The sequence below is a fragment of the Pseudophryne corroboree genome, chromosome 2, assembly GCF_028390025.1.
Source record: "Pseudophryne corroboree isolate aPseCor3 chromosome 2, aPseCor3.hap2, whole genome shotgun sequence".
In the NCBI taxonomy this organism is placed as follows: domain Eukaryota; kingdom Metazoa; phylum Chordata; class Amphibia; order Anura; family Myobatrachidae; genus Pseudophryne; species Pseudophryne corroboree.
In genome coordinates this window covers 199,721,560-199,745,410 of record NC_086445.1, presented here as the reverse complement: position 1 = coordinate 199,745,410, position 23,851 = coordinate 199,721,560, and the positions used below count along the sequence as shown (strand labels likewise).

Below are 23,851 nucleotides of genomic sequence, written 5' to 3'. Positions count from 1 at the left end.
CGACTTCGTATCATTCACTGGGTGTTCTTACAGTTTTCACTCGCGTTATCATCCCATCCAGAAACCTACTCTCCGCAGTTCATCTCACGCCCCATGTCACCCTGCAAACCTCGTCATAGTTCCACAGTCACGCCCCTTCTTCAAACCATCTCTCTCTGCAAGCACCAGCATCTTCCTTCAGGACTTCTGAGACTTCATTCTCTACAGTTTATCAGTCCCGAGCCAGTTTGACTTACTACCACTTTACTCTGTTTGTGCCGTTAATAAATATATGTAAAGAAATTATCTTCGTGCTCCTTGTTTCCTGCACTCCGGATCATCTGCTCCTTCGGTTGGTCTGAGTCCAATGGATTCACAAAAACAGCCTGTCCTGACAGTGTGGTGGCTACAGTCCTCAAATATGCTGGAAGGTTGAAGTTTCAGGATTCAGGATTGGATCCTCCTTACGACAGATGCGAGTCTGAGAGGATGGGGAGCTGTCACCCAAGGGGCTTAGTTCCAGGGCAGATGGTCAGCCTACGAAGCCCTACTTCCGATCAACATTCTGGAACTTGTGGCAATCTACAATGCTCTGCTTCAGGCCTCTCCTCTGCTCAGGGATCGGGCGATCCAAGTTCAGTCGGAAACGCAACGGCCGTGGCTTACATAAATTGACAAGGAGGGACAAAACGCAGAGCCTGCATGTGAGAGGTATCAAATATACTTCTCTGGGCAGAAAGAAATGCAAGAGCAATGTCGCTATCTTAATTCCGGGAGTGGACAACTGGGAAGCGGACTTCCAGGGTCGTCACAATTTCCACCCGGGAGAGTGGGGTCTCCACCAACAGGTGTTTCAGCAGATCATCAACCTGTGGGGCTGTCCACAGATAGACATGATGACTTCTCGACTCAACAAGAAGCTTTGCTGGTATTGCTCAAGAACCAGGGACCCTCAGGCGAGGGAAATAGATGCACTATCGTTGCCTTGGCCTTACCGGCTGGTCTACCTGTTTCCACCGATTCCATTGCTCCCGAAGGTGCTAAAGCGAATCAGGAATCAAAGAGTCCAGGCAATTCTGATTGCCCCGGATTGGCCTCGGAGTGCGTGGTACGCGGATCTTCTGGACATGTTCGTCAAAGACCCTTGGCCTCTGCCAATGAGAAGAGAGATCTTCAACAAGGACCATTCATCTACCTGGACTGACTGCAACTTCGTTTGACGGCATGGAGGTTGAGCGGAACATCCTAGCTCACAAAGGTCTTTCTAAAAAGGTTATTGCTACCATGGTTCAGGCCAGGAAGCCTGTGACGTCAAAACACTATCATCATATCTGGAGAAGATATGTCTCTTGGTGTGAGGAACGCACGTATCCACTTGCAGAGTTTCACTTAGGACGTTTCTTACATTTCCTGCAGGCTGGTATGGATAAGGGCTTATGTCTGGGTTCCATTAAGGTCCAGATTTCAGCTCTCTCAATTTTCTTTCAGAAGAAGTTGACAGTGTTGCCATAGGTTCAGGCCTTCTTACAAGGGGTACTTCACATACAATCTCCGTTTGTACCGCCCACGGCACCTTGGGATTTGAATGTGGTGTTGGAATTTCTACAGTCCATCTGGTTTGAACCACTGATGATGGTAGAAGACAAGTACCTCACGTGGAAGATGATGATGTTACTGGCCCTGGCTTCTGCTAGGCATGTTTGAGATTTGGGGGCCCTATCGTGTAAAAGTCCCTACTTGGTCTTGTACGAGGACAGAGCGGAGCTCAGGACTAGGAGGCAGTTCCTGTTGAAGGTTGTCTCTGAGTTCCACTTGAATCAACCAATTGTTGTCCCGTCATGTTCTGGCACTTCTGCTCCTCCGGAGTCGTTGGATGGTGTGCGAGCCTTGAAGATTTATATCAAACAGACAGCTCGGATAAGAAAGACGGATTCCTTGTTTGTGCTCTATGATGCACAGAAAAAGGGTTGTCCTGCTGTAAGCAGTCCATTGCTCGTTGGCTTAAGTTGACTAAACAACAGGCCTATGTGTCGGCTGCCTTACCTATTCCGCAGTCTCTGAAGGTCCACTCTACAAGATCAGTGGGCTCTTCCTGGGCGGCTGCCCGTGGAGTCTCAGCCTTGCAACTATGCCAAGCTGCTACCTGGTCAAGGAAGAACACCTTTGTGAAGTTCCACAAGTTTGATACCCTGGCCAAAGAGGATACCCAGTTTTGCCAGGCGGTTATGCAGACGTCTCCGCACTTTCCCGCCCATTCTGGAAGTTTTGGGACGTCCCAATCGTATTAAGTGAACCCCAGTATCCCTTATGGATGTTAGAGAAAATAGGATTTTAATTAACTATCGGTAAATCCTTTACTCGTAGTCCATAAGGGATACTGGGCGCCCGCCAGGGCCGGCTCCAGGCCTACTAGCACACTGAGCGAGAAAATGTCAAAGCGCCCCCACCCCCCTATGCACAAAAGTGTGCATGGCCTCCTGGAAAAGTGGGCGTGGCCTCGCAACTACATATTATCACACTATAAATAAATATATTTTCACACCCCCTCTACGCACACAATTAGCAGCCTTACACATAACACAGTAGTGTTCCTTACACACAAATGTCTCCAGTATAGTGCCAGCTACACATAATGTCTATAGTAGTGCAGTGCCAGATAGACATGACATGCCCCCAGCAGTGCCAGATTGACATGACATGCCCCCCAGCAGTGCCAGAAAGACATGACATGCCCCCCAGCAGTGCCAGATACACGTGACATGCCCCCCAGCAGTGCCAGATAGACATTACATGCCCCCCAGCAGTGCCAGATAAACGTGACATGCCCCCCCAGCAGTGCCAGCTACACGTGACATGCCCCCCAGCAGTGCCAGCTACACATGACATGCCCCCCAGCAGTGCCAGCTACACATGACATGCCCCCCAGCAGTGCCAGCTACACATGACATGCCCCCCAGCAGTGCCAGCTACACATGACATGCCCCCCAGCAGTGCCAGATACACATGATATGCCCCCCAGCAGTGCCAGATACACATGATATGCCCCCAGCAGTGCCAGATACACATGATATGCCCCCCAGCAGTGCCAGCTACACTATGCCCCCCAGCAGTGCCAGCTACATATGACATGCCCCCCAGCAGTGCCAGCTACACATGACATGCCCCCCAGCAGTGCCATATAGACATGACATGCCCCCCAGCAGTGCCAGATAGACATGACATGCCCTCCAGCAGTGCCAGATAGACATGACATGCCCCCCAGCAGTGCCAGATAGACATGACATGCCCCCCAGCAGTGCCAGCTACACGTGACAAGCCCCCCAGCAGTGCCAGCTACACGTGACAAGCCCCCCAGCAGTGCCAGCTACACGTGACATGCCCCCCAGCAGTGCCAGCTACACGTGACATGCCCCCCAGCAGTGCCAGCTACACATGACATGCCCCCCAACAGTGCCAGCTACACATGACATGCCCCCCAGCAGTGCACATGACATGCCCCCCAGCAGTGCCAGCTACATATGACATGCCCCCCAGCAGTGCCAGCTACACATGACATGCCCCCCAGCAGTGCCAGCTACACATGACATGCCCCGCAGCAGTGCCAGGTACACATGATATGCCCCGCAGCAGTGCCAGGAACACATGATATGCTCCCCAGCTACACCTGTTATGCCACCCAGCAGTACCAGCTACACATGATATGCCCCCCCAGCAGTGCCAGCTTCACATGACATGCCCCCCAGCAGTGCCAGCTACACATGACATGCCCCCCTGCAGTGCCAGCTACACATGACATGCCCCCCTGCAGTGCCAGCTACACACGACATGCCCCCCAGCAGTGCCAGCTACACACGATATGCCCCCCAGCAGTGCCAGCTACCCATGACATGCCCCCCAGCAGTGCCAGCTACCCATGACATGCCCCCCAGCAGTGCCAGCTACACATGATATGCCCCCCAGCAGTGCCAGCTACACATGATATGTCCCTTTGCAGTGCCAGCTACACCTGATATGCCCCCCAGCAGTGCCAGCTACACATGATATGCCTCGTAGCAGGCTCGGTACACATGCCCCACAGTGCCAGATATGCCTACAGTGCGAGATACATATGCCCCACAGTGCCAGATACACATGCTCCACAGTGTCAGATATGCCCCACAGTGTCAGATATGCCCCACAGTGTCAGATATGCCCCGCAGTGTTAGATATGCCCCACAGTGCCAGATATGCCCCACAGTGCCAGATACACCTGCCCCACAGTGCCAGATATGCCCCCAGTGCCAGATATGCCCCCAGTGCCAGATATGCCCCACAGTGCCAGATACACCTGCCCCACAGTGTCAGATATTCCCCAGAGTGCCAGATATGCCCCACAGTGCCAGATACACCTGCCCCACTGTGCCAGATATGCCCCCAGTGCCAGGTACACCTGCCCCACAGTGTCAGATATGTCCCCAGTGCCAGATACACCTGCCCCACAGTGCCAGATATGCCCCCAGTGCCAGATACACATGCCCCACAGTGCCAGATACACATGCCCCCCCAGTGCCAGATATGCCCCCCAGTGCCAGATACACTATGCCCCCCAGCAGTGCCAGCTACACATGACATGCCCCCCAGCAGTGCCAGCTACACATGACATGCCCCCCAGCAGTGCCATATAGACATGACATGCCCCCCAGCAGTGCCAGATAGTCATGACATGCCCTCCAGCAGTGCCAGATAGACATGACATGCCCCCCAGCAGTGCCAGATAGACATGACATGCCCCCCAGCAGTGCCAGATACACGTGACATGCCCCCCAGCAGTGCCAGCTACACGTGACAAGCCCCCCAGCAGTGCCAGCTACACGTGACATGCCCCCCAGCAGTGCCAGCTACACATGACATGCCCCCCAGCAGTGCCAGCTACACATGACATGCCCCCCAACAGTGCCAGCTACACATGACATGCCCCCCAGCAGTGTACATGACATGCCCCCCAGCAGTGCCAGCTACACATGATATGCCCCCCAGCAGTGCCAGCTACACATGACATGCCCCCCAGCAGTGCCAGCTACACATGACATGCCCCGCAGCAGTGCCAGGTACACATGATATGCCCCACAGCAGTGCCAGGAACACATGATATGCCCCCCAGCTACACCTGTTATGCCACCCAGCAGTACCAGCTACACATGATATGCCCCCCCAGCAGTGCCAGCTACACATGACATGCCCCCCAGCAGTGCCAGCTACACATGACATGCCCCCCTGCAGTGCCAGCTACACATGACATGCCCCCCTGCAGTGCCAGCTACACACGACATGCCCCCCTGCAGTGCCAGCTACACACGACATGCCCCCCAGCAGTGCCAGCTACACACGATATGCCCCCCAGCAGTGCCAGCTACCCATGATATGCCCCCCAGCAGTGCCAGCTACACATGATATGCCCCCCAGCAGTGCCAGCTACACCTGATATGCCCCCCAGCAGTGCCAGCTACACATGATATGCCTCGTAGCAGGCTCGGTACACATGCCCCACAGTGCCAGATATGCCTACAGTGCGAGATACACATGCCCCACAGTGCCAGATACACATGCCCCACAGTGCCAGATACACATGCCCCACAGTGTCAGATATGCCCCACAGTGTCAGATATGCCCCGCAGTGTCAGTTATGCCCCACAGTGCCATATATGCCCCACAGTGCCAGATACACCTGCCCCACAGTGCCAGATATGCCCCCAGTGCCAGATATGCCCCACAGTGCTGGATACACCTGCCCCACAGTGTCAGATATGCCCCACAGTGCCAGATATGCCCCACAGTGCCAGATACACCTGCCCCACAGTGCCAGATATGCCCCCAGTGCCAGATATGCCCCCAGTGCCAGATATGCCCCACAGTGCCAGATACACCTGCCCCACAGTGTCAGATATTCCCCAGAGTGCCAGATATGCCCCACAGTGCCAGATACACCTGCCCCACTGTGCCAGATATGCCACCAGTGCCAGGTACACCTGCCCCACAGTGTCAGATATGTCCCCAGTGCCAGATACACTTGCCCCACAGTGCCAGATATGCCCCCAGTGCCAGATACACATGCCCCACAGTGCCAGATACACATGCCCCCCCAGTGCCAGATACACATGCCCCCCAGTGCCAGATATGCCCCCAGTGCCAGATACACATGTCCCACAGTGCCAGATATGCCCCCAGTCCCAGATACACATGTCCCCACACAGTGCCCCCCCACAAGTGCTGCTCACCGGGCTGCTGCTGCCGATGGTCCTCTTGGGCAGGGAGGCGGCTGCTGCTGCTGCTCCTGCTGTGTGTGAGGACGGGGAGGAGAGCGCAGCGTGCACCTCTCCTTCCTCTCAGTCTTTGGCAAGTGGGCGCACTAAACTAAATAAACTAAGTGCGCGCTGTGCAGCGCCAGCGTCTGACGCTGCACAGCGCGCGCGCACTGAGTAGTTTTGCATAGTCCCTCCAACAGCACAACTGACTGCTGGCTGGGAGTGGGACTCGGAGGCGGGCGGATGCTGCTGGAGCCACACACAGACCAGGCTCCAGGCTCTAATATGGCGGTGCCTGCATGCGGCGCCCATTAAGGGTGGCACCCTGAGCGGCCACTCTATTGGAACATGCCTGGAGCCGGCCCTGGCGCCCGTCTCAGTGCGTTGACCTGTCTGCAGGTTTTTCTTTGTGAAAGTTTACCTGTTCAGCTGTTGCTGTTTGTTACCAGCCGTTGCTGGGTTTTTTATGTTATTGGTGTGCTGGTGTGTGAATCTCACCACTCATTGGCCCTCATTCCGAGTTGATCGCTCGCAAGGCGAATTTAGCAGAGTTGCTCACGCTAAGCCTACGCCTACTGGGAGTGTATCTTAGCTTCTTAAAATTGCGACCGATGTATTCGCAATATTGCGATTACAAACTACTTAGCAGTTTCAGAGTAGCTTCAGACTTACTCGGCATCTGCGTTCAGTTCAGTGCTTGTCGTTCCTGGTTTGACGTCATAAACACACCCAGCGTTCGCCCAGACACTCCCCCGTTTCTCCGGCCACTCCTGCGTTTTTTCCGGAAACGGTAGCGTTTTTATCCACACGCCCCGAAAACGCTGTGTTTCCGCCCAGTAACACCCATTTCCTGTCAATCACACTACGTTCGCCAGAGCGAAGAAAACGCCGTGAGTAAAAATACTATCTTCATTGTAAAATTACTTGGCGCAGTCGCAGTGCGAATATTGCGCATGCGTACTAAGCGGAATTTCACTGCGATGCGAAGAAAATTACCGAGCGATCAACTCGGAATGAGGGCCCTTGTTGTTATGTTCCTTCTCTCAAGTATGTCCATTCTCCTTCGGGCACAGTTTTACCTATACTGGCTGTAGGAGGGGGTATAGAGGGGAGGAGCCAGCACACCCAGTTGAAGAAATTTAAAGTGCACCGGCTCCTTTGGACCGCATCTATACCCCATCGTATTAAGTGAATCCCAGTATCCCTTATGGACTACGAGAAAAGGATTTACCGGTAGGTAATTAAAATCCTATTTTTCCCTGTCCTGTTCACCAATGAAATTGTATTAAAAGTATAAATACATTTGAGAGGCTACAAACTGCCATCGATGTACAGTACAGTCTACTAGTCTCAGTGCGGCCTGCCAGCCAGCTGCAAAGTCACTGGTTGTTGAAGAATGCTTTACCTTAGCAAGTGTCACAATATATTCTCCAGCCCTTGACAACACCCATGCCCTTTACCTGCTAGCAGCACAGAGCAGAGGGCAAAACTGGGCATTTGCTCAGAAATTGACCCTTGGGACTTATTATATCTCTATTACAAGGTATGTCCCAGTGAGCGACTGCATTTACTATACACTGATAGTACTTCTCTGGGGTGTATAGAGAGGAGGGGCCCATGTGCAATCTCTATATAGCCCCCTTGTCTCTAGCGACCGGCACAGGGGAGTAAATGCTGGTACTATACCCCAAGTCATCACTTAATAAGTTAATACTGCATGCAAACTTCATTTCAGTTCTTTTTCTGATTTTAATTTTTGTCATCACAAACATTATCCAAGCTCACTATCCTGTTTTCTGTATATTGTACTTGTATACTTTATGAATAGACATACTGTTCCTGTATATGGACATATCAATCTATGTAACAGCATAAATGTAGAGAACTGTACACCTGGTCTGATTTATGTCCCATACAGCAGAGAATCCCACCATGGAAACCTTACAGTTCCACTTTCTTTGAAAACATTGTAACCTGCCTCTTTCATGTCTTAGACAATCATCTCCATAAGGATCACTTAGTCGTGTTGCCTATGTCATGTATTGCACAGTACTCAAGTCCACCCGTAATATAGTTCCCAATTTTTTTGCTCAGGTGGAGTTGCTGTATCACACATTCGGGAAGCAGAGGTTCCGTTACACCACTACAGCTAATCTGGAGAGGTTTATAAAGCGCTTTAATGAGGTGCAATTCTGGGTGGCTACTGAAGTGTGCCTATGCCAGGAGGAGGAGAGGCGGGCACTGCTCCTGCGGAAATTCATCAAGCTGGCAGCCCAGTAAGTTGTCTTTCTCCATAAATGCAATAAAGGGCTTCTACACAGAAACAGACATTACCATAGACAGTGCATGCAAGCAGTGGTGGATTGGCCATAGGGCTCACCAGGAAGATTCCTGATAGGCCGACGTGCATGTGGGGCCTGTTTTGTGTGTTGTCACTAGAGATGAGCGCCTGAAATTTTTCGGGTTTTGTGTTTTGGTTTTGGGTTCGGTTCCGCGGCCGTGTTTTGGGTTCGACCGCGTTTTGGCAAAACCTCACCGAATTTTTTTTGTCGGATTCGGGTGTGTTTTGGATTCGGGTGTTTTTTTAAAAAAACACTAAAAAACAGCTTAAATCATAGAATTTGGGGGTCATTTTGATCCCATATTATTATTAACCTCAAAAACCATAATTTCCACTCATTTTCAGTCTATTCTGAATACCTCACACCTCACAATATTATTTTTAGTCCTAAAATTTGCACCAAGGTCGCTGGATGACTAAGCTAAGCGACACTAGTGGCCGACACAAACACCTGGCCCATCTAGGAGTGGCACTGCAGTGTCACGCAGGATGTCCCTTCCAAAAAACCCTCCCCAATCAGCACATGACGCAAAGAAAAAAAGAGGCGCAATGAGGTAGCTGACTGTGTGAGTAAGATAAGCGACCCTAGTGGCCGACACAAACACCGGGCCCATTTAGGAGTGGCACTGCAGTGTCACGCAGGATGTCCCTTCCAAAAAACCCTCCCCAATCAGCACATGACGCAAAGAAAAAAAGAGGCGCAATGAGGTAGCTGACTGTGTGAGTAAGATTAGCGACCCTAGTGGCCGACACAAACACCGGGCCCATTTAGGAGTGGCACTGCAGTGTCACGCAGGATGTCCCTTCCAAAAAACCCTCCCCAATCAGCACATGACGCAAAGAAAAAAAGAGGCGCAATGAGGTAGCTGACTGTGTGAGTAAGATTAGCGACCCTAGTGGCCGACACAAACACCGGGCCCATTTAGGAGTGGCACTGCAGTGTCACGCAGGATGTCCCTTCCAAAAAACCCTCCCCAATCAGCACATGACGCAAAGAAAAAAAGAGGCGCAATGAGGTAGCTGACTGTGTGAGTAAGATTAGCGACCCTAGTGGCCGACACAAACACCGGGCCCATTTAGGAGTGGCACTGCAGTGTCACGCAGGATGTCCCTTCCAAAAAACCCTCCCCAATCAGCACATGACGCAAAGAAAAAAAGAGGCGCAATGAGGTAGCTGACTGTGTGAGTAAGATTAGCGACCCTAGTGGCCGACACAAACACCGGGCCCATTTAGGAGTGGCACTGCAGTGTCACGCAGGATGTCCCTTCCAAAAAACCCTCCCCAATCAGCACATGACGCAAAGAAAAAAAGAGGCGCAATGAGGTAGCTGACTGTGTGAGTAAGATTAGCGACCCTAGTGGCCGACACAAACACCGGGCCCATTTAGGAGTGGCACTGCAGTGTCACGCAGGATGTCCCTTCCAAAAAACCCTCCCCAATCAGCACATGACGCAAAGAAAAAAAGAGGCGCAATGAGGTAGCTGACTGTGTGAGTAAGATTAGCGACCCTAGTGGCCGACACAAACACCGGGCCCATTTAGGAGTGGCACTGCAGTGTCACGCAGGATGTCCCTTCCAAAAAACCCTCCCCAAACAGCACATGACGCAAAGAAAAATAAAAGAAAAAAGAGGTGCAAGATGGAATTGTCCTTGGGCCCTCCCACCCACCCTTATGTTGTATAAACAAAACAGGACATGCACACTTTAACCAACCCATCATTTCAGTGACAGGGTCTGCCACACGACTGTGACTGATATGACGGGTTGGTTTGGACCCCCCCCAAAAAAGAAGCAATTAATCTCTCCTTGCACAAACTGGCTCTACAGAGGCAAGATGTCCACCTCATCATCACCCTCCGATATATCACCGTGTACATCCCCCTCCTCACAGATTATCAATTCGTCCCCACTGGAATCCACCATCTCAGCTCCCTGTGTACTTTGTGGAGGCAATTGCTGCTGGTCAATGTCTCCGCGGAGGAATTGATTATAATTCATTTTAATGAACATCATCTTCTCCACATTTTCTGGATGTAACCTCGTACGCCGATTGCTGACAAGGTGAGCGGCGGCACTAAACACTCTTTCGGAGTACACACTTGTGGGAGGGCAACTTAGGTAGAATAAAGCCAGTTTGTGCAATGGCCTCCAAATTGCCTCTTTTTCCTGCCAGTATAAGTATGGACTGTGTGACGTGCCTACTTGGATGCGGTCACTCATATAATCCTCCACCATTCTTTCAATGGTGAGAGAATCATATGCAGTGACAGTAGACGACATGTCCGTAATCGTTGTCAGGTCCTTCAGTCCGGACCAGATGTCAGCATCAGCAGTCGCTCCAGACTGCCCTGCATCACCGCAAGCGGGTGGGCTCGGAATTCTGAGCCTTTTCCTCGCACCCCCAGTTGCGGGAGAATGTGAAGGAGGAGATGTTGACAGGTCGCGTTCCGCTTGACTTGACAATTTTCTCACCAGCAGGTCTTTCAACCCCAGCAGACTTGTGTCTGCCGGAAAGAGAGATCCAAGGTAGGCTTTAAATCTAGGATCGAGCACGGTGGCCAAAATGTAGTGCTCTGATTTCAACAGATTGACCACCCGTGAATCCTTGTTAAGCGAATTAAGGGCTCCATCCACAAGTCCCACATGCCTAGCGGAATCGCTCCGTGTTAGCTCCTCCTTCAATGTCTCCAGCTTCTTCTGCAAAAGCCTGATGAGGGGAATGACCTGACTCAGGCTGGCAGTGTCTGAACTGACTTCACGTGTGGCAAGTTCAAAGGGCATCAGAACCTTGCACAACGTTGAAATCATTCTCCACTGCGCTTGAGACAGGTGCATTCCACCTCCTATATCGTGCTCAATTGTATAGGCTTGAATGGCCTTTTGCTGCTCCTCCAACCTCTGAAGCATATAGAGGGTTGAATTCCACCTCGTTACCACTTCTTGCTTCAGATGATGGCAGGGCAGGTTCAGTAGTTTTTGGTGGTGCTCCAGTCTTCTGTACGTGGTGCCTGTACGCCGAAAGTGTCCCGCAATTTTTCTGGCCACCGACAGCATCTCTTGCACGCCCCTGTCGTTTTTTAAATAATTCTGCACCACCAAATTCAAGGTATGTGCAAAACATGGGACATGCTGGAATTTGCCCATATTTAATGCACACACAATATTGCTGGCGTTGTCCGATGCCACAAATCCACAGGAGAGTCCAATTGGGGTAAGCCATTCCGCGATGATCTTCCTCAGTTGCCGTAAGAGGTTTTCAGCTGTGTGCGTATTCTGGAAACCGGTGATACAAAGCGTAGCCTGCCTAGGAAAGAGTTGGCGTTTGCGAGATGCTGCTACTGGTGCCGCCGCTGCTGTTCTTGCGGCGGGAGTCCATACATCTACCCAGTGGGCTGTCACAGTCATATAGTCCTGACCCTGCCCTGCTCCACTTGTCCACATGTCCGTGGTTAAGTGGACATTGGGTACAACTGCATTTTTTAGGACACTGGTGAGTCTTTTTCTGAGGTCCGTGTACATTCTCGGTATCGCCTGCCTAGAGAAGTGGAACCTAGATGGTATTTGGTAACGGGGGCACACTGCCTCAATAAATTGTCTAGTTCCCTGTGAACTAACGGCGGATACCGAACGCACGTCTAACACCAACATAGTTGTCAAGGCCTCAGTTATCCGCTTTGCAGCAGGATGACTGCTGTGATATTTCATCTTCCTCGCAAAGGACTGTTGAACAGTCAATTGCTTACTGGAAGTAGTACAAGTGGGCTTACGACTTCCCCTCTGGGATGACCATCGACTCCCAGCAGCAACAACAGCAGCGCCAGCAGCAGTAGGCGTTACACGCAAGGATGCATCGGAGGAATCCCAGGCAGGAGAGGACTCGTCAGAATTGCCAGTGACATTGCCTGCAGGACTATTGGCATTCCTGGGGAAGGAGGAAATTGACCCTGAGGGAGTTGGTGGGGTGGTTTGCGTGAGCTTGGTTACAAGAGGAAGGGATTTACTGGTCAGTGGACTGCTTCCGCTGTCACCCAAAGTTTTTGAACTTGTCACTGACTTATTATGAATGCGCTGCAGGTGACGTATAAGGGAGGATGTTCCGAGGTGGTTAACGTCCTTACCCCTACTTATTACAGCTTGACAAAGGGAACACACGGCTTGACACCTGTTGTCCGCATTTCTGTTGAAATAGTTCCACACCGAAGAGCTGATTTTTTTGGTATTTTCACCAGGCATGTCAACGGCCATATTCCTCCCACGGACAACAGGTGTCTCCCCGGGTGCCTGACTTAAACAAACCACCTCACCATCAGAATCCTCCTGGTCAATTTCCTCCCCAGCGCCAGCAACACCCATATCCTCCTCATCCTGGTGTACTTCAACACTGACATCTTCAATCTGACTATCAGGAACTGGACTGCGGGTGCTCCTTCCAGCACTTGCAGGGGGCGTGCAAATGGTGGAAGGCGCATGCTCTTCACGTCCAGTGTTGGGAAGGTCAGGCATCGCAACCGACACAATTGGACTCTCCTTGTGGATTTGGGATTTCGAAGAACGCACAGTTCTTTGCGGTGCTACTGCTTTTGCCAGCTTGAGTCTTTTCATTTTTCTAGCGAGAGGCTGAGTGCCTCCATCCTCATGTGAAGCTGAACCACTAGCCATGAACATAGGCCAGGGCCTCAGCCGTTCCTTGCCACTCCGTGTGGTAAATGGCATATTGGCAAGTTTACGCTTCTCCTCCGACAATTTTATTTTAGGTTTTGGAGTCCTTTTTTTACTGATATTTGGTGTTTTGGATTTGACATGCTCTGTACTATGACATTGGGCATCGGCCTTGGCAGACGACGTTGCTGGCATTTCATCGTCTCGGCCATGACTAGTGGCAGCAGCTTCAGCACGAGGTGGAAGTGGATCTTGATCTTTCCCTAATTTTGGAACCTCAACATTTTTGTTCTCCATATTTTAATAGGCACAACTAAAAGGCACCTCAGGTAAACAATGGAGATGGATGGATACTAGTATACAATTATGGACGGACTGCCGAGTGCCGACACAGAGGTAGCTACAGCCGTGAACTACCGTACTGTGTCTGCTGCTAATATAGACTGGTTGATAAAGAGATGTCGTAGTATGTATGTATGAAGAAGAAAGAAAAAAAAACCACGGTTAGGTGGTATACAATTATGGACGGACTGCCGAGTGCCGACACAGAGGTAGCCACAGCCGTGAACTACCGTACTGTACTGTGTCTGCTGCTAATATAGACTGGTTGATAAAGAGATGTCGTAGTATGTATGTATGAAGAAGAAAGAAAAAAAAACCACGGGTAGGTGGTATACAATTATGGACGGACTGCCGAGTGCCGACACAGAGGTAGCCACAGCCGTGAACTACCGTACTGTACTGTGTCTGCTGCTAATATAGACTGGTTGATAAAGAGATGTAGTAATGTGTATGTATGAAGAAGAAAGAAAAAAAAACCACGGGTAGGTGGTATACAATTATGGACGGACTGCCGAGTGCCGACACAGAGGTAGCCACAGCCGTGAACTACCGTACTGTACTGTGTCTGCTGCTAATATAGACTGGTTGATAAAGAGATGTCGTAGTATGTATGTATGAAGAAGAAAGAAAAAAAAACCACGGTTAGGTGGTATACAATTATGGACGGACTGCCGAGTGCCGACACAGAGGTAGCCACAGCCGTGAACTACCGTACTGTACTGTGTCTGCTGCTAATATAGACTGGTTGATAAAGAGATGTCGTAGTATGTATGTATGAAGAAAGAAAAAAAAACCACGGTTAGGTGGTATACAATTATGGACGGACTGCCGAGTGCCGACACAGAGGTAGCCACAGCCGTGAACTACCGTACTGTACTGTGTCTGCTGCTAATATAGACTGGTTGATAAAGAGATGTCGTAGTATGTATGTATAAAGAAGAAAGAAAAAAAAACCACGGTTAGGTGGTATACAATTATGGACGGACTGCCGAGTGCCGACACAGAGGTAGCCACAGCCGTGAACTACCGTACTGTACTGTGTCTGCTGCTAATATAGACTGGTTGATAAAGAGATGTCGTAGTATGTATGTATAAAGAAGAAAGAAAAAAAACCCACGGGTAGGTGGTATACAATTATGGATGGACTGCCGAGTGCCGACACAGAGGTAGCTACAGCCGTGAACTACCGTACTGTGTCTGCTGCGACTGGATGATAAATAATGATATAAAAAATATATATATATCACTACTGCAGCCGGACAGGTATATATATTATATAATGACGGACCTGCTGGACACTGTCTGTCAGCAGAATGAGTTTTTTATAGAATAAAAAAAAAAACACCACACAAGTGAAGTCACACGACGAGTGTTTAACTTTTTCAGGCAATCACAATATAGTATACTACTAACTATACTGGTGGTCAGTGTGGTCAGGTCACTGGTCAGTCACACTGGCAGTGGCACTCCTGCAGCAAAAGTGTGCACTGTTTAATTTTAATATAATATGTACTCCTGGCTCCTGCTATAACCTATAACTGGCACTGCAGTGCTCCCCAGTCTCCCCCACAATTATAAGCTGTGTGAGCTGAGCACAGTCAGATATATAATATATACATAGATGATGCAGCACACTGGGCTGAGCAGTGCACACAGATATGGTATGTGACTGTCTTGTACTCCTGGCTCCTGCTATAACCTATAACTGGCACTGCAGTGCTCCCCAGTCTCCCCCACAATTATAAGCTGTGTGAGCTGAGCACAGTCAGATATATAATATATACATAGATGATGCAGGCATGCAGCACACTGGGCTGAGCAGTGCACACAGATATGGTATGTGACTGAGTCACTGTGTGTACCGTTTTTTTCAGGCAGAGAACGGATATATTAAATAAAACAACTGCACTGCTGGTGGTCACTGTGGTCAGTCACTAAACTCTGCACTCTCTTCTACAGTATCAGCCTCAGGTCAATCTCTCTCTCTCTCTCCTAATCTAAATGGAGAGGACGCCAGCCACGTCCTCTCCCTATCAATCTCAATGCACGTGTGAAAATGGCGGCGACGCGCGGCTCCTTATATAGAATCCGAGTCTCGCGAGAATCCGACAGCGTCATGATGACGTTCGGGCGCGCTCGGGTTAACCGAGCAAGGCGGGAAGATCCGAGTCGCTCGGACCCGTGAAAGAAAACATGAAGTTCGTGCGGGTTCGGATTCAGAGAAACCGAACCCGCTCATCTCTAGTTGTCACATGGCCCCACTACCCACATGACAGGCAGCCCACCGCACTCAGTACACTACAATGTCCTCATTCATTACATTATTCCATCTCTGCAGTACAGCAACTCTGCCATCCAGTGATGCTGCCATGGCTACACAGTACGTTATACTTCTTGTGCTGCCCATGTTGGGCCACTTCTACAAAATTTTGCAAGGCCCACCTCCTCATCAGACCGCACCCCCATTAGGGCTGCTTCCACAAAATTCCAGGGCTGCTTTTCCATCCCAATCCGCCCGTGCATGCAAGTACATTAATGTAACACCATGTTTGTTGTAAAATCATTTCTCAGTGACCCATTTGGCAGAAAACTGCCTACAGTGCTTACCTGAGTAATACAGGAAAGAATTTGGTACAGTTTGCTTAATACAGTTAACATTTTTTCTTCAACTAAAGCAATATAGAGGAAAGATATAAGCAGCTACAGATGTGTCCTCAAACATCTTTGCGCTATAATTTGCGTTACACATAACGCGTGATTGCATTGTGACTCGGTAGCGGCGAGTTTCTTTTTTTCCACGGAAATACATCTTAAATGCTATGTAATGCAATAACACGCACAAGCAGCTTCTGTTGATTAAAACGACATGCAGCATGCCTATATTCTGTGTGTCACTGCGACTGTATTTGCATACAAAATGCTGTGCAACAGTGTTTTCCTGAATGTGGCATTTTGTTTGCAGATATAACCACAATTACAGAAATAATATAGGCATGCTGCATATCATTTTAATCAGCAGAAGCTGCCTGTGCTTCCTATTGCATTATATTGCATCTAATATGCATTTACATGGACAATTGCAAAAAAGACGCTCGGCTCTACAGAGTCCCGCCCCGTCACGGCGTGACTTGAAGGGCTGTTTAGCGCAACTGCAGCAAGGATGTAAGAGAACACATCTGTAATAGAGATTGTGTGTATGGTTTAGGCTATGTTCAGTCGGACATTACTCTCTGAGGTGTTCTTGTATCTGAATGTAAAAGAGCATGAGAATTTAGATTAAAATCACACATTTCCATTTCACACATACATGGAATTCCCAGGTTTTTGTACTTGACTGCGCATCAATCCTGGATTTCTGTATGCGTGAAAGGGAACAATCTGGGACTAAGCCCTGGGTGCACGATCCTGATCCCATCCACAGTCAGGGAACTGAGACCCGTGAATTTTCCGGCTTGTAAGACCCAGCAAATTCCCAGGGTTACATGTCTGAAAGCAGCATTACTGTCTATATCGGACATACAGTAGTTTAAAGGCAAATTAAACTTAAAACACAAGTTGTCTTGGGATCAGTATGAAAAACCGATGGTTGGGATGCCGGCCGTCAGTATACAGACAATTTGCCGGCAGTGGGGCGAGCGCAGAGAGTCCCTTTGCAGGCTCGCTGTGCTCGCCACAGGTTCTATTTCCACTCGCGGATACCCACAAGTAGGAATAGCCCCTGTGAGCCCAGATTCGGGCTGGCGGCATTGTCAGCAGTCGGGATTCCGGCATCGGTATCCTGACCGCCAGGATCCCAACTGCCGGCAATGTAACTGCATCCCGTTGTCTTACATAGCAAATCTAAATACAATGTCAAGCATCTAGACTTTGGTTATTATTTTAATTATTTGGGGGTTGGTGTCTCAGGGTGGTCTTCAGTTTGCCGGCTGTGGTGATCCTGGCGCACAGTATACTGGTGCCGGAATCCCGACACCCGGCATACCAACACCTTTTCTCCCTTATGGGGGTCCACGACCCCCCTGGCGGGAGAAAAGATAGCGTGGCGCACATAGCCCGCAGCGTGGTGAGTGCAGTGAGCCCGCAAGGGGCTCATTTGTGCTTGCACAGCTGTCGGTATGCCGGCGGTCGGGATGCTGGCCGCCGGGAGCCCGGCCGCCGGCATACCATACTACACCAGTCTCTCATAGTAATGTTTTTTCTTTTTGATATTTTATGTTGTATACTATTTTCTGTACAACATTTCACATTTACAACTTTGTGTTGTGTTACTTAATTACTATTTTTTTGTCTGTTGTCCTCATGGATGGACTTCTTACAGGCAAACATTACAAGTCTACCTATCTGTGCATTTCTGAAAGAATATGGGCTAGAGCAGGGCCCTCTTCCCTCAGTGCTTTTCTCTGCCTCATTTATATCATCATCTCCTTCCCTTTGCCATCAATGGCATCAAACCTCAGGGTTCAGCTGGCAGTGCATTTGGGGTATTATGTCTGCATGAGAGTCGGTTTAAGAGAGGTGGTACAGTAGACTCTGGCATTATACCAGAGTCTACTGCGTATGCACAGGTCTCCAGGAACGTGGCATCTGCGCTTTGTTCCTGGAGACATCACTACTGTGCATGCGCGAATCACTGGGAAAATGGCTGCTGTGGACAATTTTATGGTGACTTCTGTATCCAGTGCTAGGCCAAAGGAAGAAGTACAAATATATGGGTGCAGGGTGTGCACTGTGTGGACCCAGGGGCCCGCTTGCACCGCACACGTTGCACACATTATAGATATGCCAGTGGACTGCATGTGCAGCAGCCATTATATAGCTTGTATCCCATGTCCTGCACTATTTTGAACTTTAAACCTTTTGTGCTTTTTTGTGCTATGATTGCACAAATTCAGTGTTTTGTACTATGGTGGTCATTCCGAGTTGTTCGCTCGCTAGTAGTTTTTAGCAGCCGTGCAAACGCTATGCCGCCTCCCACTCGGAGTGTATTTTAGCTTAGCAGAAGTGCGAACGAAGGGATCGCAGAGCGGCTACAAAATAATTTTGTGCAGTTTCTGAGTAGCTTCAAACCTACTCAGTGCTTGCGATCACTTCAGACCATTCAGTTCCTGATTTGACGTCACAAACACACCCTGCGTTCGGCCAGCCACGCCTGCGTTTTCCCTGGCACACCTGCGTTTTCCCGAACACTCCCTGAAAACGGTCAGTTGACACCCAGAAAAGCCCTCTTCCTGTCAATCACTCTGCAGCTGCTTGTGCGACTGAAAAGCATCGCTAGACCCTGTGTAAAACTACTTCGTTCATTGTAATAGTACGCTGCACGTGCGCATTGCGCCGCATATGCATAAGTGCCTTTTTTTGCCTCATCGCTGAACAGCGAACGAATACAGCTAGCGAACAACTTGGAATGACCCCCTATGTATGGTGCTGCTGACCCCTTCTGGCGCCATATAAATGAATCATAATAATAGATTAATAATTATATACATAGGTAAACTGTTAGCTTGGGTGTAAGTTGCAAGTCTTTAACTAATTTTAATTTTGTGGTTTTGAAATCAGCCTTAAGGAACAGAAGAATCTGAATTCATTCTTTGCTGTGATGTTTGGCCTCAGTAACACAGCAGTCAGCCGCTTGTCCAGGACGTGGCAGGTGAGACTTCATAGAGGACATTAGTACTGTTCAGGTTTGTTATACAAAAATGCACAACTCATTTCATGGAGGTGCGTGTAGGTCAACTTCTATGTTGGTGTCACACAAGGGTTAGAGTAGCAGCATATGTTATCCATCTACCACGCTGGTCACATAGGTGAATATTTCTTAAATAAAGTGAATATTTCCTAAATTAGCAGTTGTGTACTTGTATCCATGCCTGTGTACATTTGCCTCTCCACAAGTCAGTGAATAATAATGGTAAAAATAAAGTGTTAGGAAAAAGTATATTACTAGAGCAGTGCAGCCCAAGGCAAATACAGATGTGTTCTCCTACATACTTGCTGCAGTCATGTTAAACAGCCCTTCTAGTGATGCCATTCTGTGGCGTGACTCGGTAGCGCTGATCATCTTTATGTGCGACTTTTTCCATTAAACTGCGTCTTTGTAATGTAGCATTTTGTATGCAGATACGGCTGTATCGGCATACAAAATGCTACAGTACATTACAGTGTATTCCTGGAAATCACTGTGATGTAGTATTTTGTATGCAGATAAAGCCACAGACGCATATAGAATATATTCATGCCACATACAATTTTAATCAACATACGCTGCTTGTGTGTCCTATTCACATAGCAATGAGAATAAGACGCATTTTCGGCTAATAAAAACGCTCAACGTTAGTAGAGTTGCCCGATAACTGCCGGCTCTCTCCTGCCAGGCATCTCGCGGTGCATGTCGTATTGAGGCTAGATGTATGAGTACACATCTGTATCCGGGTTACATATGAGGCCAACACAGCACTATTCATATCTGCCATATTCATAGAAGTTTCCATTCCATATTTAATTTTTTTAAATCTTCTTATTTAGCTATGTTTTATCTCATTAGAGATTACCTCTGTATGCATGTATGCCTTTTATATAACTCTTTAGTCCTCTGTAAGTCATATGGGTTTGGCCAAATGATAATATTGAAATTTAATGCACAAGAAGGAAAGAGAAAACTGACTTTGTTGCTTATTTTAGAGATTGCCAAACAAGACCCGGAAGTTATACTCCATCTTTGAAAGACTTATGGTAAGAATCTGCCGGGCACTACAAGGGGGTGGGTGGCATTACAAACTAGCTGCGCCTGGGTCTAGCTTTGGGGGAGATAGCAATGGTGGACTATAATTGAGGTAATAGGGTGACATCTGGGGCCCGTGGCTCTGACCTTATCCATGTCACTTGTGCTGGATTATAGACATCTGCCAAGACTGCACTGACAGGACTGGCTGTTCTTGTTGCTGCTAACATAGGGCCTGATACAGAGTTGCACTCAGTTGCGCGCACATCTAAAAATTCATTCACACTGGACTTGGGAAAATATGCTAATGACTCAGCCGCTGTCTTGTGCACAGAATCACCCGCTGCCAGTGTCTCTCATCTGCCACTCACATCAGTGGCAAATGCAGGATTTTCATGGGGGGGGTTTCCGTACATGTATGTAAATATACATACATATATTTTCCTGGTAAAAAAAGCCAGGGGCCCTTAGATTTTATAAAAAAACAATAATGATGCAAGACCACAGCATACCAACGTGTTGGGGGTAGAGATGAGCGCCTGAAATTTTTCGGGTTTTGTGTTTTGGTTTTGGGTTCGGTTCCGCGGCCGTGTTTTGGGTTCGACCGCGTTTTGGCAAAACCTCACCGAATTTTTTTTGTCGGATTCGGGTGTGTTTTGGATTCGGGTGTTTTTTTAAAAAAACACTAAAAAACAGCTTAAATCATAGAATTTGGGGGTCATTTTGATCCCATATTATTATTAACCTCAAAAACCATAATTTCCACTCATTTTCAGTCTATTCTGAATACCTCACACCTCACAATATTATTTTTAGTCCTAAAATTTGCACCAAGGTCGCTGGATGACTAAGCTAAGCGACACTAGTGGCCGACACAAACACCTGGCCCATCTAGGAGTGGCACTGCAGTGTCACGCAGGATGTCCCTTCCAAAAAACCCTCCCCAATCAGCACATGACGCAAAGAAAAAAAGAGGCGCAATGAGGTAGCTGACTGTGTGAGTAAGATAAGCGACCCTAGTGGCCGACACAAACACCGGGCCCATTTAGGAGTGGCACTGCAGTGTCACGCAGGATGTCCCTTCCAAAAAACCCTCCCCAATCAGCACATGACGCAAAGAAAAAAAGAGGCGCAATGAGGTAGCTGACTGTGTAAGATTAGCGACCCTAGTGGCCGACACAAACACCGGGCCCATTTAGGAGTGGCACTGCAGTGTCACGCAGGATGTCCCTTCCAAAAAACCCTCCCCAATCAGCACATGACGCAAAGAAAAAAAGAGGCGCAATGAGGTAGCTGACTGTGTGAGTAAGATTAGCGACCCTAGTGGCCGACACAAACACCGGGCCCATTTAGGAGTGGCACTGCAGTGTCACGCAGGATGTCCCTTCCAAAAAACCCTCCCCAATCAGCACATGACGCAAAGAAAAAAAGAGGCGCAATGAGGTAGCTGACTGTGTGAGTAAGATTAGCGACCCTAGTGGCCGACACAAACACCGGGCCCATTTAGGAGTGGCACTGCAGTGTCACGCAGGATGTCCCTTCCAAAAAACCCTCCCCAATCAGCACATGACGCAAAGAAAAAAAGAGGCGCAATGAGGTAGCTGACTGTGTGAGTAAGATTAGCGACCCTAGTGGCCGACACAAACACCGGGCCCATTTAGGAGTGGCACTGCAGTGTCACGCAGGATGTCCCTTCCAAAAAACCCTCCCCAATCAGCACATGACGCAAAGAAAAAAAGAGGCGCAATGAGGTAGCTGACTGTGTGAGTAAGATTAGCGACCCTAGTGGCCGACACAAACACCGGGCCCATTTAGGAGTGGCACTGCAGTGTCACGCAGGATGTCCCTTCCAAAAAACCCTCCCCAATCAGCACATGACGCAAAGAAAAAAAGAGGCGCAATGAGGTAGCTGACTGTGTGAGTAAGATTAGCGACCCTAGTGGCCGACACAAACACCGGGCCCATTTAGGAGTGGCACTGCAGTGTCACGCAGGATGTCCCTTCCAAAAAACCCTCCCCAAACAGCACATGACGCAAAGAAAAATAAAAGAAAAAAGAGGTGCAAGATGGAATTGTCCTTGGGCCCTCCCACCCACCCTTATGTTGTATAAACAAAACAGGACATGCACACTTTAACCAACCCATCATTTCAGTGACAGGGTCTGCCACACGACTGTGACTGATATGACGGGTTGGTTTGGACCCCCCCCAAAAAAGAAGCAATTAATCTCTCCTTGCACAAACTGGCTCTACAGAGGCAAGATGTCCACCTCATCATCACCCTCCGATATATCACCATGTACATCCCCCTCCTCACAGATTATCAATTCGTCCCCACTGGAATCCACCATCTCAGCTCCCTGTGTACTTTGTGGAGGCAATTGCTGCTGGTCAATGTCTCCGCGGAGGAATTGATTATAATTCATTTTAATGAACATCATCTTCTCCACATTTTCTGGATGTAACCTCGTACGCCGATTGCTGACAAGGTGAGCGGCGGCACTAAACACTCTTTCGGAGTACACACTTGTGGGAGGGCAACTTAGGTAGAATAAAGCCAGTTTGTGCAATGGCCTCCAAATTGCCTCTTTTTCCTGCCAGTATAAGTATGGACTGTGTGACGTGCCTACTTGGATGCGGTCACTCATATAATCCTCCACCATTCTTTCAATGGTGAGAGAATCATATACAGTGACAGTAGACGACATGTCCGTAATCGTTGTCAGGTCCTTCAGTCCGGACCAGATGTCAGCATCAGCAGTCGCTCCAGACTGCCCTGCATCACCGCCAGCGGGTGGGCTCGGAATTCTGAGCCTTTTCCTCGCACCCCCAGTTGCGGGAGAATGTGAAGGAGGAGATGTTGACAGGTCGCGTTCCGCTTGACTTGACAATTTTCTCACCAGCAGGTCTTTCAACCCCAGCAGACTTGTGTCTGCCGGAAAGAGAGATCCAAGGTAGGCTTTAAATCTAGGATCGAGCACGGTGGCCAAAATGTAGTGCTCTGATTTCAACAGATTGACCACCCGTGAATCCTTGTTAAGCGAATTAAGGGCTCCATCCACAAGTCCCACATGCCTAGCGGAATCGCTCCGTGTTAGCTCCTCCTTCAATGTCTCCAGCTTCTTCTGCAAAAGCCTGATGAGGGGAATGACCTGACTCAGGCTGGCAGTGTCTGAACTGACTTCACGTGTGGCAAGTTCAAAGGGCATCAGAACCTTGCACAACGTTGAAATCATTCTCCACTGCGCTTGAGCCAGGTGCATTCCACCTCCTATATCGTGCTCAATTGTATAGGCTTGAATGGCCTTTTGCTGCTCCTCCAACCTCTGAAGCATATAGAGGGTTGAATTCCACCTCGTTACCACTTCTTGCTTCAGATGATGGCAGGGCAGGTTCAGTAGTTTTTGGTGGTGCTCCAGTCTTCTGTACGTGGTGCCTGTACGCCGAAAGTGTCCCGCAATTTTTCTGGCCACCGACAGCATCTCTTGCACGCCCCTGTCGTTTTTTAAATAATTCTGCACCACCAAATT

The 23,851-nt window shown here is 49.1% G+C and overlaps 1 protein-coding gene across 1 annotated transcript in view; it reads left to right on the top strand.

Moving 5' to 3' along the window:
- The window catches only part of RAPGEF3 (Rap guanine nucleotide exchange factor 3), a 369,364-nt gene that overhangs the window by 318,089 nt on the left and 27,424 nt on the right, over window positions 1-23,851 (top strand). The window contains exons 20-22 of the mRNA XM_063952220.1: window positions 8,355-8,536; window positions 19,160-19,250; window positions 20,282-20,332. Of these exons, the coding sequence (XP_063808290.1) occupies window positions 8,355-8,536; window positions 19,160-19,250; window positions 20,282-20,332 (324 nt within the window). The remainder of the gene's footprint in view (window positions 1-8,354; window positions 8,537-19,159; window positions 19,251-20,281; window positions 20,333-23,851) is intronic.